The sequence below is a fragment of the Triturus cristatus genome, chromosome 11, assembly GCF_964204655.1.
Source record: "Triturus cristatus chromosome 11, aTriCri1.1, whole genome shotgun sequence".
In the NCBI taxonomy this organism is placed as follows: Eukaryota; Metazoa; Chordata; class Amphibia; order Caudata; family Salamandridae; genus Triturus; species Triturus cristatus.
Genome location: NC_140594.1, coordinates 56,017,059 through 56,036,294, shown reverse-complemented (window position 1 = coordinate 56,036,294; position 19,236 = coordinate 56,017,059). Strand labels below are relative to the sequence as shown.

Here is a 19,236-nt window from a genome sequence, read left to right as displayed (position 1 = left end):
CTTTTTCTTGCAATGTCATTTATTTTAGAATGTAAGATTTGTTTTCATTATAGAATTCTTTTTCCGACCACAGTGTGAGAGTCAATTCTGTTCCCACGGGTAGGTTTCAGGAGAAAACATTAACTCCATAAGTCGGTACCTTACATGAATATATCCATATAAGATTCTCGGCTTGTTTTAAAATCGTAAATCCAGCCAGATTCACTTCACATCTGTACAAACAGGGCCGCCATTGACTCAATGTGGTCTCCTAGCTGCAGTCCTATCTATAGAGAGTCAAATGCTGGCAGGTTTAAGGCATTTTCACTTGTTTGAGTAATTTAAGAATGAGAGATATTTCTTCACGAAATGTTTTTGAGGCTATATTTTTCGCATCTGTTTTCACATACCACATGTGTCGTCCTAAGCATTCAGCTAAAGAATGCTTGAATTACACCGTAGTTTCTCTTTTCAGTTGACAGTTTCATCATATTACCAAAAACTGTTACAGCAAAATACACAAAGCTATTTTCAAATGATCTATTATCCCTGGACACCCTTACTTTCAACATTTAACAGTTTCCAGGTCAGGTTTTCCTTTTAAAATAAATGGACAAGAGGTAATTAAAAAAAAACACCAACATATAGTTTCCTTTTTAGTGGGTACATTTTAATTGTATTACCAGAACTCTGCTACAAGAAAATGCATAAAAATATTACTAGCTTTCATTAGTTACTATCAAAGTTTCATAGCTGACAATTCTCCACCACTATCTTTCTTTTTAAAATAAAATAGACAAGCAGTAGTTGACGATCAGGATAGCAACGGACAGGGAGGGACACAGCAAAGATGTCATCCTAAGTTTGGGTGCCTGTGTCAAGGTCTCCTAGACAGCACCCCCCTTGCACCGATTCCTTCTTGGGTTAAACAAAATGGCCGCCTTCTGCAGGCTGTCTCTTTTCAGCTGAAGGAAATGGGGTCTCAGGGTCATGGGTGCAATTATATTTAATATGGAGGGTATTAAATTAATGTTAGAGTCTATGAAAGGCTTATATGAGGCACCCAAGACTCACAGAAGAGGAAGCGTTGGCTTCCCTCTTCCTGATCCCGCGTTCAAGTCTGAAATCTAAGATGGCTCCTCCCGGGCGCCATGGCTTGACCCCCAACAGCATTATAATCTCTTTAATTATTCGACATCCTGATGTTATGTTTCCACATGAGTGACATCGCTCGCTGGAAAGGGGAGACGCGCTCCCCTAAGACAATAAGTCAAAGTTTCCTAAGAAAAACAGCTGGAAACTGTAACTCCCCCCTGGCTCCAAAAACAGAAGGGGAAAAAAAAAATCAGAGTTTGAAAAACCAATATCGATAGAAGCGAGCGTGACAGGCCAACAGGAAGCGTGAAGGTTGGCTAAGAGAGAACAAATTTGCTGTTAATTGCATCTGAAGATGGCTTTTAGGTTTTGCCTGAGACTGAGCGGTAGGAGATTAGTCGTTTTGTCTTCCTTTCCCATGTCAAACAAACATCGTGTCATTCCTCACCCTCTCGGTCGGACAGACGTTTGCAGCCCTGCTGTTTGCAGAGAGGGTTTTAGTCTTTCGCTCTAAACTGTCTTCTGCTGCTTGGCAAGAATTATAAATCCATTAACGACCAGCAGAGACATTAAACACACATATTAAAGGCCCAGAAGCACCGGTGGCTCCGCCCTGGGCGTGATTGGACCCTGGCCCAGACACCCGCAGCTTGGGCATGAACAAGGCACCTTTTTTACTTTCCACTTCAATCACCCAAGTCCCTGAACAAGTGAATGTCAGTTGTGGATTCCTCCTGTTTTTGCCCCTTTATTTGTGTGTGTTGCATCTTGGTGGTTCCTTACAGCAGTGACTCAATCAATCAGGGGTCTTGTAAAGCGCGACTACTCACCCGTAAGAGCTCCAAGGCGCTGGGGGCAGAGTGGGGGGTGGCGGCGGGCACTGTCGTAGATGGAAAGGAGTGTATGTTTTACCATTTACACATCACCCACCATCATGCATTAAAATGGCTGCCAGGGGAAGGAGGGCTGGCTGCTGGCTTTAGGGTGTTGAAAAACAGCACAGCTGCACCAGGACCTTTTCATGTCTGTGGTCCTGTTGGGGCCTTTGTCGGAGTAGCTCCGCGCAGACACGAAGCACAGACTGGTTTCTGTTACCACAACAGGACATAATGTCACCCCATTCTCGGGGGTGGGAGGGTTACTTTGGAGAGGGGTGGGAGACGGTAAAAAGGGTGGCCATATCCCATGGCGCGGGGGTCAGTTGCCCAGTACAGAAAATTTGTGATATTGTAAAGTCATGGATCTTTCTTTGATTTTAGAAAAAATTATTTAAAAAAAAAAAAATACTTTTTCATTTCTAAACAACTATCAGATACACCATTGTGTTCTAGAATGCAGGGCTGGTCCTAGCCTCATGCTTCCACGGTCTCTGGGCGCGGATAAAGTCCTCCTAGCGCATCTGATCTTGCGGTTCCACATCAGCAGGACAGGCCCAGCTCGGCTCCCAGAGTGGTTCTGCCTGGCTTGGTAAATCCCTGTTCACCTGTGGTTCACTTTGCCGGAGCACAGACCCCATGCGCAGGTTAGTGGCGGTTGTGTCCGGCCCATACCTGCCCCTAATGCCGCTCACGTAAGACTCAGTGAGTATGAGTTCCAGTTCTGCTTGGCCACTAGCTGTCCCTGATCCAGTCTCAATGGCACCCCACTCACCCAGAGGTTTTGTGGGCCCCAGGAAGCCCCCCACCTAGGCCTGTGGTCCCGTGTGACCCAGCCTTGATCACCTGGCTGTTCAGAGCGAGACATCAGCCGCTCTGCTTGATACAGCTCACAGCTCAGCCAGAGATGTTATTTGCTATAGTCCAGGGTTCTCCAAAATGAGTCCTGGGGTGCCGGAATCATGGCAAATTTTTAGCATATCCTCATTTAGATAAATGTAGTTGGATTAAAAATCTGGCATGGATCCGGCCCTCCAAGACTGACTTTGGAGAACCCGGGTAAGTACAACAACCTCTCTCCCATAAGTGGTTCTATCTGATCCCGCCCACCCCCGTTCACCCATTGGTTCTGGTGGAACCCACACTCAGCCGGTCTCCACTCACCCGGTGGTTCTGGTAGGCGGTCACTGCAGTGAATCGGGTCTCTTCGAAGACGAACGTCTTGAAGTTCTCCTCAGCGTACTTCTCACTGTCCTTCCGGGGGTCCACATACACCACGTGGAACCTGGGCTGGTACCGGTGCATGGAGTTCAGGATAATCTGGGGGGGAAAGCACGGGGGGGTTATTTCTCTCTAGCTCCAATTCAAACTCCATCACAAAAAGCATCAATTGGACATCAATGTTACGGAGATCTTATCAACGGCTGAATGGAAACCGATAACCATTAGGGTATCCGGGAGGAGAGAGTAAATATCATTCTTCTCATGAAAACTATGGAGCTACAAGATACAAACATCTTAGATAAAATTATCTCTAATTAAGATCAATTAGAAGTATCAATTGCATCTCCAAACTCAGATTCAATTAAATTTTACAATCTTTCATCGGTACTCAGTGTTTGCGAGAGAGTAATAATTTAAAGGAAGGAGTGTTTGCGAGAGGGTAATAATTTAAAGGAAGGAGAGATGAAAGAGGTAGCTAAACAAGCCTTTGGAGAACTAAAACATTGATAAATCTAACACTTATTGAGTAATACATTTAAAGGGTTGAAAAGTGATATACGCTAAATGAATTTATCGGCACATGCAGAACTTCGGAGGGCGACTGGCTCATCTGCGAACAGTCATTTGAAGGCGTTTATATTTAGCGTCCAGGAATTTTGTTAAATAACCCTTTCTACTTTCAAAATCTGTTGCGTTACCTGAAGCTGACTGGAAATTTTTGGGTGGTTTTTTACTAGCCTTGATCCAAAGAAGTTTCTTTTTTTTCACTGAATGGTGAAGCCCTTCTTGGCACCACACCCCTTTTCAACTTTGATCTCACCTTTGCTAAACTTTGCATACATCTACAAAATAATTCAGGGTTGGCAAATCTTTGTTCTTTAGGGAAGTTTGGGGAAGCCTGGTTTCGAAGAGACATTTTTTAAGGCCTCAAAAATTGCTCTCCAAGAAACAATTTTGTCTCTCGCCTTCTGTTGGAAGTTGCAGCCGCTGCCTAAGTCATGTGTGTGATATAGATTAATGTATAAACAGATATAAAGTAGCGTAGGAATACAATCTCCCCAATGCTTATGTTAATTTTTCAATAATACAAAACATAACACATCATAACAAACATGTTTTATTAAAAAAAGGACCTCTTGCCGTAAACAAATGTATGTGCCAAGGGCCAGTGGAAGTAAACATCACATGTTATTTAATTATAAACCCCACTGTTACCAACATTGTATGTGTTACATATGTGTCTCTGTGCGTTAACATGGCAGTCTGTGAAGATTTATGTGAGTTTGTGTCTCATATCTGTGTGCCTATCTGAGTCTGTGTGCACCTACGGTGTAGCACCCTGGTAGTTTGTACATAGCTGCGTGAAGTTAATATGATGGTATGTGCTGGTCAACCGCAGCAATTCAAAACACGCCTCACATGTTCTGCCCTTTGTCCAGACCCCCACACAGGACACCACTCACTCATATGCCCACCCATTTCCCCCCTTTACTCACGTGCCCGTTGTCGTCCAGTAGGTTGTTGGTCAGTTTCAACTTGTCAAAGGACACAATCTGCTTCATCCACTGGGCGCCTTTAGCAGGAGAGTCCGGGTGGTAATGCACCCTACCGGGCGTGGCAGGGTCGGCCTTTCCCGCCACAAGCCACGAAGAGCTGTGGAAAGCATACCTGGGCAGAAGAGGGCAGGGATGATGGTGAGTATAGATAGACAGACAGATAGACAGACAGAGAAGAACCTCGACCAATAATTTCTGCCTAGCCACCCCTCATCTATTTAACGCCATTAAGACATCGCCTCGGCGTGACCATTACTGTCCATCGGCACTACATCAACTTCCTCGAGTCGGCCATTCCTTCCTTTATTCATGACCGCCACTTCTGGTTCTTAAGATTCCAGCTTCAGATCTGTATTAAGAAACACACTTTTCCCGCATCACTTCCTAGGATAAGTGACCACTGAAGACTATCCTTTAAAAAAAAAAAAGTACAAGAAAGTGGAAGGTAAGAAAAGAAGAAAGAAAAAGCCGAGGTACGATTCAATTTCATGTCTCATTCTCTCCTGGATTACCTAGCGTTAGCGACCCCAGGACTATAGTTACTAGTTGCGATAGTAGTCATCTTTCTGCACGTAAACAATCATGCACGGCATTTTGCTGTTTTTATGTGTCCTGCACAATGAGAAATAAAGCATTTCTCCTCATTGCGCTCTGTTAAAACCCAGTTTCCCTGGTCTTAATTTTGGTGCTGACCCATATGTACACCACCCTTGTAAATATTGGGCTGCGTCAAACTCAATGGGTGTTGCAGCGGAACGCCCACTGCAACAACCATTGCGTACCCCTTTTACTCCAAGTATAGCGCGGAAGGGGGCCTTATTTACAAGGCAGTGTTAAGCCACCTTGAATGGCTCAACGCTGCCTTGTGAATGAGACGAAGACCGTATTGCCACCACAGCGTCAAAAGAGTGACGTCTGGTGGCGATGGGGGCTTGTAAATATGCCCGTAAGTGTTTCATATAATATAAATTCAGCACTAGACAATGGTGGCAAAATTCAAATATTTACTTTTGACTGAACAGTATTATACATATTAGTAGCAATTGACGTGCTCCTCAAAAGCTGATTCAGATAAACATTGACCCTAAATGAAAACTTACTATCTTAACAAATGTAAAATAAATTGTAGTATGCTGATAATGACTTAATATTCTGATTCAATGTTTTAATTAAAAAAAATAATAATAATAAGATAACGTAAGAATAAAGTAAAGACTGACTACCGCTGTGTTTTTGTTGCCTTTAATAAAGATGTGGGTCAGATATTGTGCTTATATTTATATGTGGCCTTTAGTTTTGAGTTCAGATCTATAGTGCCTTCTTGTCGTTAGTTATACAGGGCGATTGTGATCGATATGGTTTTAAGGCAGCGTTTGGGTATATTCAGGTCTGATTTCAATTATGTCTCTTTCATCATATACCGCTTGAAACTTTGAATTCAGTCTCATACCAGACCTCAATATGGCAGAATTCCACAATATACTTTTCATATTCCTGCCATATGTGATGCATGGTCAGACTCACACCGCTTGGCACCGCTTCTCTCCCTGAATGTTATTTTCCCCATTTTATATTTCTATGTTGCATATAACATGGTGACGCTTCCCTGGGAGGAGCTGGCATTACTTTGAAAAGGTTTTGAATTGATAACTCTGTCAACACCTAACTGCCCTCTTCTTACAGGGCCCAGAGTCTCCCATACATAAGAGACCCCCTGGCCCCAGATTGCGTTACCGCTCTTTCTTTGCTCCCCCTTATGGACCCATGTCTCCCAGAGCACATTGTGTAACACAAGCTATCCCTTCACATTCTCAAAAGCGCCCTCGCCATCAGGCATGTCCAACCCACCTTTATATATGGCATCTCCCGTCATGGCGGGACTTTTAGCGAAACCCAGGTTCCTGCCTCCTAGACTCGCACCTCTCCATCACAACTCCAAGTCTTTCCAAAAATATTCCCTGAAATCAAACTCAGCACCAGCAGGTTCTAAACATCTTCCCATAGGAGCCTCCAATGCCCTTTTATGCTCTACTTATCACAATTATGCCGATTCACTCCAAAAACACCTTCTGCCCAGGAGAGGCCAACACACATAATTCAGTTCTTCCGTCGCTCCTTTTTCCATGTACTTCATATCACAGCAAAATAAATAAAATATATATATTTAGCGTGTCCCATGAGCAGAGTCAGTAGGATCTAAACTTTGGCGAATCTTATATTGATAACAAAATTAAGACCTAAATATGCCCTGTACACAATTATTTGAAAATATGTAATTGAAAACTATTCTGGTGGTGCTCTGAATGCCTGCACGTACCTCTCCGGTGGCGGACATTCAGCCAACCAGATGTCATCGCTCAAAGGTGCATTCTAGAATTACCAGCAACCAGACTAAACACACGAACATTCTAGAATTTGAAATCTAATTAGGCGTTGGCAAATAAAGACATTCTGGAATTCAAAACCCAAGCCTCGAATAAAGGGACATCCTGGATTGAAAACAAATCAGACATAAGCAAAGAAATGTACATCGTGGAATGTAAGACCGAGAAGATGCCATCGAAGAAACCCAGGGTCATTCTGGAATTTAAAACCCAACCAGAAGCCATTGAATAAAGAATCCGTCTAGAATGCAAAACCCAACCAGAAGCCATTGAATAAAGAATCCGTCTAGAATGCAAAACCCAACCAGAAGCCATTGAATAAAGAATCCGTCTAGAATGCGAAACCCAACCAGAAGCCATTGAATAAAGAATCCGTCTAGAATGCGAAACCCAACCAGAAGCCATTGAATAAAGAATCCGTCTAGAATGCGAAACCCAACCAGAAGCCATTGAATAAAGAATCCGTCTAGAATGCGAAACACAACCAGAAGCCATTGAATGAAGAATCCGTCTAGAATGCAAAACCCAACCAGAAGCCATTGAATAGAGAATCCGTCTAGAATGCAAAACCAAACCAGAAGCCATTGAATAAAGAATCCGTCTAGAATGCAAAACCCAACCAGAAGCCATTGAATAGAGAATCCGTCTAGAATGCAAAACCCAAACAGAAGCCATTGAATAGAGAATCCGTCTAGAATGCAAAACCCAAACAGTTGTCATCAAATAAAGAATCAGTCTAGAATGCAAAAACAAACCAGTTGCAATCGAATAAAGGAGTGTGGAATGCAAAACCCAACCAGTTGCAATCGAATAAAGGAGCATTGTGGAATGCAAAACCAAACCAGTTGCAATCGAATAAAGGAGCATTGTGGAATGCAAAACCCAACCAGATGTCATCGAATAAAGGGGCATTCTAGAATACAAAACCAAACCAGTTGCAATTGAATAAAGGAGCATTCTGGAATGCTAAACCCATCAAATTGTCATTGAATAAAGGAGCATTCTAGAATGCAAAACCCAACCAGTTGCAATCGAATAAAGGAGCATTCTAGAATAAAAAATTAAATCAGACATCAGCAAAGAAATGTATGTCGTGTCCCAAGCAGACACCATTGAAAATACAATGAGTCATTCTGGCATTCAAAACCCATCCACACCTCAAACTATGGAAATTCTGGAAAGCCAACACACAAACAGCCACCGCGAAATGAAGGACATTCTGAAGTCCCGGCCAGACGTCATCAACCAACATGATATTCTGAAATCAAACACCAACCAGAGGTCACTCAACAAAAGGTGCATTCAGGAATCCAAATGCCAGCTGCACATCTTCAAACAAAGACACATTCTAGAATGTGCGTTGCTGTTGGTTGTGGGTGATGAATTGTAAAGATAACTGTACTTTTGTATTTCCACTAAATGGCCCTTTTATGTAGCCATGCATTGCTTGCAGTTTATGAAAAGGAGGTACCATATTTTGCCACAATGTGGTTGTAAACGGCAGATAAGACCAAGTTATTTTGTGCAATCGAATCCTCAAGGTAGTCAAAAAAGGCATGCAGGATTTTTAATAATTTAACACATGTATTTGTTGAAATAAAAATCTATTCATATAGGGAACTCTGAATGACGTTTCACATACGTGTTCATCCAGATTTCCAAACACATTTTTGTGAATGACCTGCAAAACCGAGTCTGTTTGGTGGTATGATAGCAGGGCACACAAACCTAGTTTTCTCACCCATTAAATATTTATTGATCATCACCAAAAGATAATGCCAGCTGGTCTCTTGCCTCCAGCAGCTTGTATCTTAGTTCAATAACCTCATTTTTAATGTCGGCGTTTAAAGAGTGTTTACATAGGGTGGAGAGGGGGGGGGTAGAATGTGGTTTTAAATCAGCCAGTTTCAAGCCTGGGGGGAGATTGTCTGATGCCCCTTCTAGACGATGCTGTCCAATTCTGCTGAAAAATATGTGGAAATATGTACAGTGTGTTGACATCTCAGCAGAAGAGTGGCACAAGGCGCGGCGCAAGGCTCGGCGCGAGGGGCCAGCGCCGGAACGAAGACAGGCCTAAAAACAGTTGTTGTGGTTTAGAAATTCAACTCTCGGGTGGGATCGAACTATAATCACGTCATCCTTCAAGCAAGACTTCATAAGTTATTGCAGTTATTAAACTTCACACAATTTACAATAGACTTCTGTTCCACACCGTCTCCATCGCCACCCAAGACGCGCTACATCACCGGTCACACGGACAAGCGGCACACCCTTTTCAAATTTGGCAGGAGTTATATCTCAAATTATTCCTTTAATTTTGAACTCCCCACCGGGGTGTCCAGTCCAAGAATTCCAGCTGGCCCAAACCATGATGGAAGATTACCCCCTAGTGTCACCCCCCCCCCCCCACACACCCTTCTGAGAGTTGATTTTGAGCAACTTGGGCAGAACACTGACTTTTGGCACAGGCAATCAAACCCAAACCTTGTTACCACCCCCCAGCACTAGCGCCAAGAAGCCTTCTGAGCCCCCAACAGAAGTAAAATAATGTATCAATATGACTCATACCATGAGCAATGGTTTACACCTTGATCAATGTCAACCACGCGCCTACCCCTAATAGGACACAATAAAATACACACCAGAATATTACTGTATCAGCAGCACAAAATGAAAACAAACAAGAAAGGTATGATTCAGATGCCCTCGTAGACAGCTACAGGAAGCAGCGGACAACGAGGCGAGGTGGCGGAGGCTGGAAGGCGCCCCCTGAGCTCGCACCATACTTCAGGCCTGGGAAAATGGAGATCTCACAAGGTAAACCTTCCACAACACCCAAACCAATGGATGCCCATCCTATCACCAGACACGGAAACAATGGATGCCCCTCCCATCTCCAGCCACCGGACCAATGGGTACCCTACCATCAACAGCCACCGGACCAATGGGTGCCCCTCAATTACCAGCCAACAGACCAATGGTTGCCCTCCCATCACCAGTCACCGGACCAATGGGTGCTCTCCCATCACCAGCCACCGGACCAATGGGTGCCCTCCAATTACCAGCCACCAGATCAATGGGTGCCCTCCCATCACCAGTCACTTTTTACCACTAACCCCGCCCACTGTGTGCCCCTCCTCTCACCTGTCCCCTGCTCCTAACTATAAAGCACCCCATGTGAGGGGCCGCTTCGCCACTAGAGTGAAAACGATATTAAAATTTCTTAAACAAGCCAAAAATAATGAAGAGAGAGGAGGGTGGATTGTTAGGGCCACTTGAAACACAACATTTTTCAAACTAATCAATGTTTTTATTGCCTTCAAAACAGAGATGAGAGAAAGAGTATGTATGTGTGTGTGTCTGGGTGTGTTTGTGGGTCAGCGGAGGCATGTAAAAATCCCAGGTGAAATCCTACAGACACTTTATCATACCCGACTGAAAGCCCTTGTACTCAACTCTTTACTACAGAATATTTTTTTAGGGGGGGGTGTAACACCTCCCCCAAGCTACACCCCTGTACCCTCAGGATGCCTTTGCATATTTCTAGATCTCACACGGCACATGTGTTTGCTGACTTCAGGTATATGGGACAGGAGGGAGTAATGTCGAGGATCCGCCCCTCACACATCTCCCCACGCACGCGTCTCTCACTGACTTCTGCATCATAATCCCAGGGTGTCTGCACTCTGCTCCCTTTGCACATCTATCTAACTGCGCGCGCTGCTGCATTCGGCCATCGCAGGGCCACTGGAATTATGTGACTTTATGGCCGCAGCATTTTCAGAATAATCTTGGATGTGCAGCATTTGCCACAAAATCCATCATCTGCTGCATAAACTTCAGATTTTACCAAACAAAAGATAGTTTCCAGCCCAAAGAGATCAAAAGTTACTAAAAATGCGGCATTATGTGTTGCTGAGCAGTGGAAGGGATTACGCAAACTTTCACTGGTCACCTTTGTGCTGCTTATTGCTTTATTTGTGATGCAAACTGGTGTTAATAAGGTGAAACTTTGCCACGGTAGTGTTAACATGTGTAAGAATGACACAATAATGATGTAATACTTTCACAAAATTTGCAGCATTATGCTGCATAATTTAACTAATTTCTTGCCACACAAATTAGTAAACCATGCCGCATGATTTGGTCCTCCCCTGTCGCATATTTCCAGTGGGCCTGGGTATAGTGGGTAGTACAGTCAGTGGTGCCTTAGTGACCTGGACAAAGACGGCCCTGCGCATGCGCAGTGCTGTGTGTTGGCCTGCTGTTAAATTCAGGTAGTACCTCAGGCTAGCTTGTAGGGTTCCTGGCTAGCTTGTAGGGGTGCTAGCCTGTGGTAATAGACGTCTCTGCACGTCATTAGCCCCTGTACTTCCTCGTTCTCCTCTGATATTTCAACACGCCTTCCCTCGACCCGGAAATTTAGGCAGACACAGAATTTATGGTTTATTTCTAAAATGTCTAAAATCGGTACAAAATGAAGAAATGTGCTGAGAGTGAAGTCAGAAGTGTCTGTGCCGCAGCTTGAAACAGTGCCGGCCGTCAGTGGATGTTCTCCGTAACCCCAGCTCACCCCCAGGGGGCGCTCCATCACAGCGCAGCGCACGCCTCCCTGGCTCATGCCCTGCGCTCTGCTCTGGCGTCCAGTGCCCTTGGCAGCCTCGCCGCTGCAAAGACCCTCCCTCCCTCCCCCAGATTTGGAAAACGTCTAAATATTTACATATCCTGCCCTGGAACTCTCATGTATTCTGCATAAACTTGCTGGAAAAACACAGCGAGCGCCGAGTAATCCCCGGCCCGGAGCGCACGTGGGGCGCGCAGGGACCCTAAGTGCGCCTCGAAGAACAATGGGCGCTTTTCATATCTCGCCCAAGGGTTTCCCTCGTTCTGGCCCGGCTGATAAGGCTGTGCTGTGCGCGTAGGGGGCTTGGGTGGCCTTGTATGTACAAGAATGAAAGGCCCGTCTGCACCCTGTCCTGCGTGGCGCTTTGGCACCACAGGAACCAGGGCTGCAGCACTATTTTGGGTTAAATATAGTTTTATACACAGCTGTTAGGCGCAGGAGGCCTCAAGGCGCTTGAGGCCGCGTGCACCTTCATTTTCCTTCTGCACCCTACCGAGAAAGGCGCCGCCACTAGGAATGGGTGGTGTGAATGCAGTGGACACCTGATCTGGACATCCCTCTATCTAATGCACCCGCGCGTAGGGACAGCACCCACCCAGGAGCCCACCGCACGGGGGGCGTCGTGGGCCAGCCATTCGGCCTTGGTGACGTCAGTGGTATGACAGAGGCCGGCTAGGGCGAAAAAAACTCACACTGCACCTCGACGCTTGGCTGCACCGCACTTGACTGACGTATAGGTAGGATGACTAGATCTTGTGAACACAAAACCGGGACATTTCGGAAACATAGAAGAAGGACTACAATTTTTCATCCACGGATTGGCGCAGAATGACAGCTCCCATCAACATAGGATAACAAACGATGCATTAAGAAAATAAATAAAATGTAATTTCTACAACCAACATCAGACCTATTAATCAAATTGCTGACTTATAACAGCTGCTAACTAGCTCAGCCTGAGAAAACCCCAAAATGTGCCTCTTACTGTTTTCAGTCGACCCCCTCTCAAAACCGGGACAAGAGCTAAAATTGCTGAAATCTGCCGGGACTGCAGGCGGAACACCGGGACTGTCCGGGCGAATCCGGGACGTCTGGTCACCCTACGTATAGGTGACCTCAAAATGTCTATAAAACAGCATGACGTTTCCAGGGTGGAACAAGGAAGTGCGGAGGAGGGGTGCTCTTATTATTATCATATAACTGTATTATTCATTGTAATCATAATGGTAATAATACAATAATAATTATTGTCCCTTTCATGTAGCGCTTTGTAGTATTTCTGACCGTTGCAAGCGCTGTAAAAGCGGTGCCATCAGAAGCGAGTGCTGGACCCGGCCCTGCGGGTCCTCCGAGCCTCGAGACCGGTGAAAAGAGTCTGGGGGAGTCCAAGGTCGCGTTAAGACCTGCTGGATGTGCCTAGAAGTCCACAGCGCCGCGCGCGCCCTTGGGTAACGTGCTGACGGGTGATATTTCTACGGCTTAAGTTTGTAAGTAGACAATGAACACGTTAGCATTTTAATACGTTCAGTATTACCTACCACCAGTCAGCAAAGGACGACATCATATAAAATATGATTTTTTTAGGCTAATATTAAAGGGCATATTTTGATAATTGACTACATTTCAAATAGTTTTGTGAGGATTTTTTTTTTTAATAATTAAAGTCCCAAAACTGCTAGGCACACGTTTTAAGAACAATACAACACCATTGTATACATTTGTGAAGTCCGTTTTCCTTTTATGACGTGCTCCTTAGCACGGTTTACACAGAAGGCAAATCATACGAATGCAACATGGTTATTTTAGTGAGTGTTTTTAAATCACGTATTCTGTTTACATGAGGGGGCAACTTCTCGAAATCCAGGCGGATTCCGGCCTATTCTGGGCGGAGGGCGGAGGAGCGCTAGATTTTTTCTGATTTGCATATTCTAGGCAGGACGCCAGATGTCCTTTACTGAACATATACTCGTGGTGTGAGGAGACACCACACGGTGCCATCCGCTAAACACCCTGCAAAGGTATTTGCACAAGAGTTGCCGCAGCCAGGAGAGGGGGGCTGGGGGGGGGGGGGGGGGGCACAGAGGCAGATCTGAGCATGCCCAGGCGTTGAAGTGCACACGGACTTCACGACGATTTGCACACGTGCACACGAGGCCTCTGTGCTATGGAAAGCACCAGAAAACCACAGTCAAAATGTTATTTTTCAAAATTAATGGTAAACCGTTTCCTCCTGTTTTTGCGGTGTTGTCACTGTTTCCACTCACTCATCTTCTGTTTGCCTACCTCTTCATTTTTTTTCTCTGATTGATGTGGGGGTCGTCTGCCCTCTGGCCCCTGCTTGCTAATTTAGTCTATGAGCACCGTCCACCACCCCACCCACCCCCACTTCTTACTCTAACTAGACTGGCCCTCTTTCTTCCCTCCGACTGCATGGTTTCAGCATAAAAGGAAATCTAAAATTCAGGATAATTTGTCCTGCATAATATTATGTGGGCTTTCGTCTACATAGCAACCTTGGAGGTGTTCATAATGCCCCACGTTTAATTCAGCAGAAATGACAGTGTACGATATCTATCTATCTATCTATCTATCTATCTATCTATCTATCTATTCTATCTAGTCCACCGAGCCATCCTACCCGTTTGGGATGGTTGAGTCTTGTAATATAGGAGCTATAACCACGGGATTACAATGTAATTAAACGCCCAGCATTGTAATAGTGCAAGTTAAGCACCCGCCCCTCTTTTAAAGGATGAGGGTGCTGAGGTGAAGTGGGCTGGCTGACCCCAAGGCCGTGCACCGGTCCCAGCAGAAGGAGCACATATCTCAGAAAGTCACAGGTTTTGATTTTGTGCTACGCGAAATTTGCGAAATTGTGCAAATTTTGCTGGTGTGAAATTGTGCACAACTTTCCCAGTAGGAGGCTGTCTCGAGAAAAAAATGTCCCGCACGAGACATTATCTGCTGGTGTCAGTCCCATTCTTAACTACATGGGTGTTTTTTCTTCTTTTTACTAGTGGCAAACCGTACAACCCAGTAGTTCACTTACATTTAAACGCGGATTGGAATTAAAGTGCTTACATTCTAATTAGCTTTCATAATTAAATTGTTGATAAAAAGGAGGTCAGTGGAATTCTGTGATTCTGTGGCTGCAGTAATTTACGTAATATTTATTGTTGAACTGCACGTCACACATAATTTGCCACATAATTTGCAGATACCAACAAAACATTGTCTCTACCTCAACTGGATACAAGTAATTCTGCGAGAGATCATCACAGAGCGACATATATGTTGCCTTATCTTGACAAAAAAATGTAGATAATCCTGAAATGTTATTTCATCTTCATTTCCACATAATCCTTGTGGCGCAGACAATGGTAATTCTCTGCAGAGTAGGGCTGGTGCGGTCATTATGAGGGCGAGACCAATATTTCACAGGGACCTGTGAAATGTTTTCGTTAATTCACAGTTTGCTCTAACCACTTATTTTTGTGTAATAAAACCCCCCAAACATGTTTCATATGTAGCGCTTGTGCCATGAGGTGTGTGTGTGCGGTGTGTGTGTGTGTGTGTATATGAGAGTGCCTCTTTTGTTATCTTTGAACATTGGCTCATTGTGACAAGTTTGTATTATTATATTTCACTTTAAGTGATTCTTTTAAAAGGTGATGCAGTTTGCTCGGATGGAGGCGTTTATTGCAAGGGCTCTATAAAAGGGAGTCTCCATTTTGATTTCCAAAGGGAATAAAAACGGATTCAAATGCCCCTGAACGTGGAAAAACCCCGATTCAAAGAGACACATAAAATAGTAACACATTGAAGATTTTACCGGTTCTTACTTGAAACCCTTCGCTGGGTTAAGTTACTGGTTACAATGTTTTAATGCGTTTTTGCGAATGGTTACATTCACGCTGTTTCACGCACCGGGTTTGCCTTTAAGAAACTAGCCACGCTGCCCGGAGCATTTCCCCGCCAGAGCCAGGGGCAAAAAACATATTTTCTTCTGGTCACTGGATTGATATTGTAAAATGATTTGGACGCAAACTACTTAATCAATGCTATCGGCTTGTCTGCGGCTGAATATTTGTCAATCCAAAGCTTTTTACTGTAACTAGGGGTGTTTAAATGTGCGTAATTTGCTTTGAAATTCCAGGAAAATGATGTAAATTGACATGCAATTGCGTGGAATGCAAAACTGGCAGTTGGAGCAAAAGCTGAGCCTGGAATGCGTCCTCGTGACCATTGTAAGCCAAGAACACATTAACGTCTTAAAAAAAAAAAAAAAAGCACAAACAAACAAGCGCCGCAAACAGCGGTCATTTACGCTGCGTGCAGGCGCTATAGTTTTACTTAGAACAATGAACAGCGTGGAAAAAAGCAACGTGGCAACTCGCGCAGCTCTGGGAATTTGTCGTAACGAGAGTAATGTGAAATTAACACAATTGCGTGAGATTTCATCTCCGTAACACAAATTCCAACTGGTTTAATTGAAATTGACCTCGTCTGAATTCCTTATTTGTATATTTACGATTGAACCTAACAGGAAACTCAAGCTATGGTAATGCTAAAAGCAATGCAACTTTAAACATCCCTGTGATATAGTTCAGTCTGTGCGGTGCACCGAGGCCAAATATTCCATGTGCTACTGAGCCATGTGTTTTTGACCATAATGCACTATTCCTATGGAAACGAATCGAGCACTTTCCTGGCACGTCTGTGGGGACAGCAGGTCACCACAAGTGGAATCAAGGAAGCTTTCGAATTTGAGGATTTGTTGAACTACGAGTTCCACAATGCACCTGGGGAAAGACCGAAAACGACGCCCGTACCTTACATTCCAAACCCTGAACCTCATGTTTACCCTAGGCGCCAACCTGACCCTAGACCGGACCTAAACCCGAGCCTTGTGATCTGGACATGATGCGAACACGCTGCACTGATCCGAAGGGTAATGCTAGCCATCATTTTTAACATTTTAGTAGAAAAACAGCTTAGAAAAAACATTTCCAGCATCAAAATATTTCAAAATAAAGTATTTGAACTTGACATTCTTGTGATGGGCGATTTAGAGGTTTTCATTTAGTGGCTCCATAGAACCTTAGACTTGTCTATACATTATTATACATTACCTATTAACGTGCTCTTATGTGGCAGAAATCTGTGTTTTCGAAACCATGTGTGTCACAGAGATACAATGTTATGTCTTGCATGGGGTGTGGTTCATGACAAGTGCAGATTTCATCCAATGAGAGGCCTGGCCTCAGACCAACATCCTTCCGCATAATAATTCGTCTCCAAGTAGGACAAGGCATTTAGATAACGCAGCCCAAACCACTTCACAGCGTGTAACAACCCCCCTTTGTGTAATTAGCAAACTCTTCAAGGAAGCTAAGAAAAACCCAACATGCTGATTGCAATCAGTGGCCATTGTTAGCTGACCCTACTGGCATCCGCTTCTGAAATCTTTCTGAAGGGGCTTTTTAACAAGACATCTTTCTTTTCACAAAACCTTGCATTTTTAACTACTTAAATATTTGTGTTTCTCTTCTCTTTGCTGCAGACACCAGTGGTCGGACGAGCCGCTCGGACTTTCTGGCATCTCCCTAGTAGCCTGCAGGCCAGAGGGTCTGCTCTCAGAGCCGGGTGTGTCTGCCCTGATCCGAACATGGCCTCCCCAGCCAGTGGCGTAACGGAACTTGAGCCCCCCCCCCCCCTTTTAAAGTACATGGAGGCTCCTCCAGGGGCCGCCACCCGTGCACCAGGCCCGAGGGAGCCCCCTGGAGCTCAGGGTCCCCAGGGCACCACGGGGGCAAATGCTACGCCTCTGTCATCAGCCCGTGGCCGGCGGGTGAGGCGGCTTGGGTGTTTTTTGTCTGGGCTGATTTTGGCTCCAGTCTGTCGGTGCAGACAAACTATATTGTTCATTATTTTACACAGTTTTCAATAAATATTTCCCTCTTTCAAAACAAAACACCTTTTCATACAATCTGGGACAAAATAATCCTGAAATATAAAATAAATAAGGGGTGAAGATGAACTCTGGCCTCGGCTCTCTGGTGACATTTACAACCCTCTCTTCAGAAGACCCCGTGGTTTATGAAGAATCCGCCAGTGACAATTTACGAGCACATGAAGCAAGTGCACAAGATGAGGGCACCACATACATCAGTCAGCCCAGAGTAGGAACTCATGGGAACTCCCTGTCTTTAGACCGGAGGCCCGAATCACAAAGGTACTTACGTGTAGTAAACATACGAGTAAAGAGTCTCCACACTTGGAGTGGAATATCCACACCTGGGGCGGAATATCCACACTCGGGGCGGAAGCTCCACACTCGGGGCGGAAGCTCCACACTCGGGGCGGAAGCTCCACACTCGGGGCGGAAGCTCCACACTCGGGGCAGAAGCTCCACACCGGGAAGAATCTCCGGGGCGCAATCTCCACACTCGGGGCGGAATCTCCACACTCGGGACGGAATCTCCACACTCGGGACGGAATCTCCACACTCGGGACGGAATCTCCACACTCGGGACGGAATCTCCACACTCGGGACGGAATCTCCACACTCGGGACGGAATCTCCACACTCGGGGCGGAATCTCCGCACCCGGGGCAGAATCTCCGCACCCGGGGCAGAATCTCCGCACCCGGGGCAGAATCTCTTCACTCGGGGCAGAATCTTCGCACCCGGAGCAGAATCTCTGCACTCGGGGCAGAATTTCTACACTCGGGGCAGAATCTCTACACTCGGGGCGGAATCTCTACACTCGGGGCGGAATCTCCGGGGCAGAATCACCGCACTCGGGGCAGAATCTCTACACTCTGGGCAGAATCTCCGCACTCGGGGAGGAATCTCTGCACTCGAGGAGGAATCCCTGCACTCGAGGAGGAATCTCCGCACTAGGGGAGGAATTTCCACCCGAGGTGGAATCTTCACACCCGGGGCAGAATCTCCGCATTGCGTTACTCAGTGCGGAGATTTTGCACTTATAACTTTACTACACGCAAGTACCTTCGAGAATTGAGCCCAGAATATCTGCCCACCCCTCAGACAGAGTTGTCTCCCTCAGAGCATGTTTACGCTGCTTCACACGTTGCTTTCACTCACCGATATCGCTTGTCGTCCACCGGCACAAAGTCCATGAGCAGCATGTAGTCGGCCATGGGGTCCATCCCGAAGATCTTCACCTGGAAGGTGGGGAACATGCGCCTGGCAAGGGAGAGAAACCAAAGAGGTGTTAATCAACCAGTAATGCCTGGCACCAGGATGCTGCAACACGGTGAACTTTGCACCCCTTCCCAGGTAGGAACCAGGGTCGCCACCCCATTTGCCCCTCCCCTGGAAGAACGGGAGCTGCTACATGCTCTCTCATTTGCATATTTGTTTGTTGGGGAACATGCCACATGCGGGCACTGAGAATGTCTTGATAAACTAACTGCAGTTTGCCATGCACGGGTTCGAGCAAAGCAGGCCAATGTAAGTGTTGTTTTCAAGTC

General features: G+C 45.4%; 1 protein-coding gene and 1 pseudogene across 4 annotated transcripts in view; both read right to left on the bottom strand.

Moving 5' to 3' along the window:
* Positions 1–19,236, bottom strand: part of TBX1 (T-box transcription factor 1) — an 89,988-nt gene that overhangs the window by 33,774 nt on the left and 36,978 nt on the right. For all 4 annotated transcript variants that reach the window (XM_085633393.1, XM_085633394.1, XM_085633395.1 and 1 more), the window contains 3 exons: positions 18,848–18,949; positions 4,670–4,841; positions 3,114–3,269 (listed from right to left, as the gene is read on the bottom strand). In XM_085633393.1, coding sequence (XP_085489519.1) covers positions 3,114–3,269; positions 4,670–4,841; positions 18,848–18,949 — 430 coding nt within the window. The remainder of the gene's footprint in view (positions 1–3,113; positions 3,270–4,669; positions 4,842–18,847; positions 18,950–19,236) is intronic.
* On the bottom strand, positions 17,906–18,698 carry LOC146783220 (uncharacterized; annotated as a pseudogene).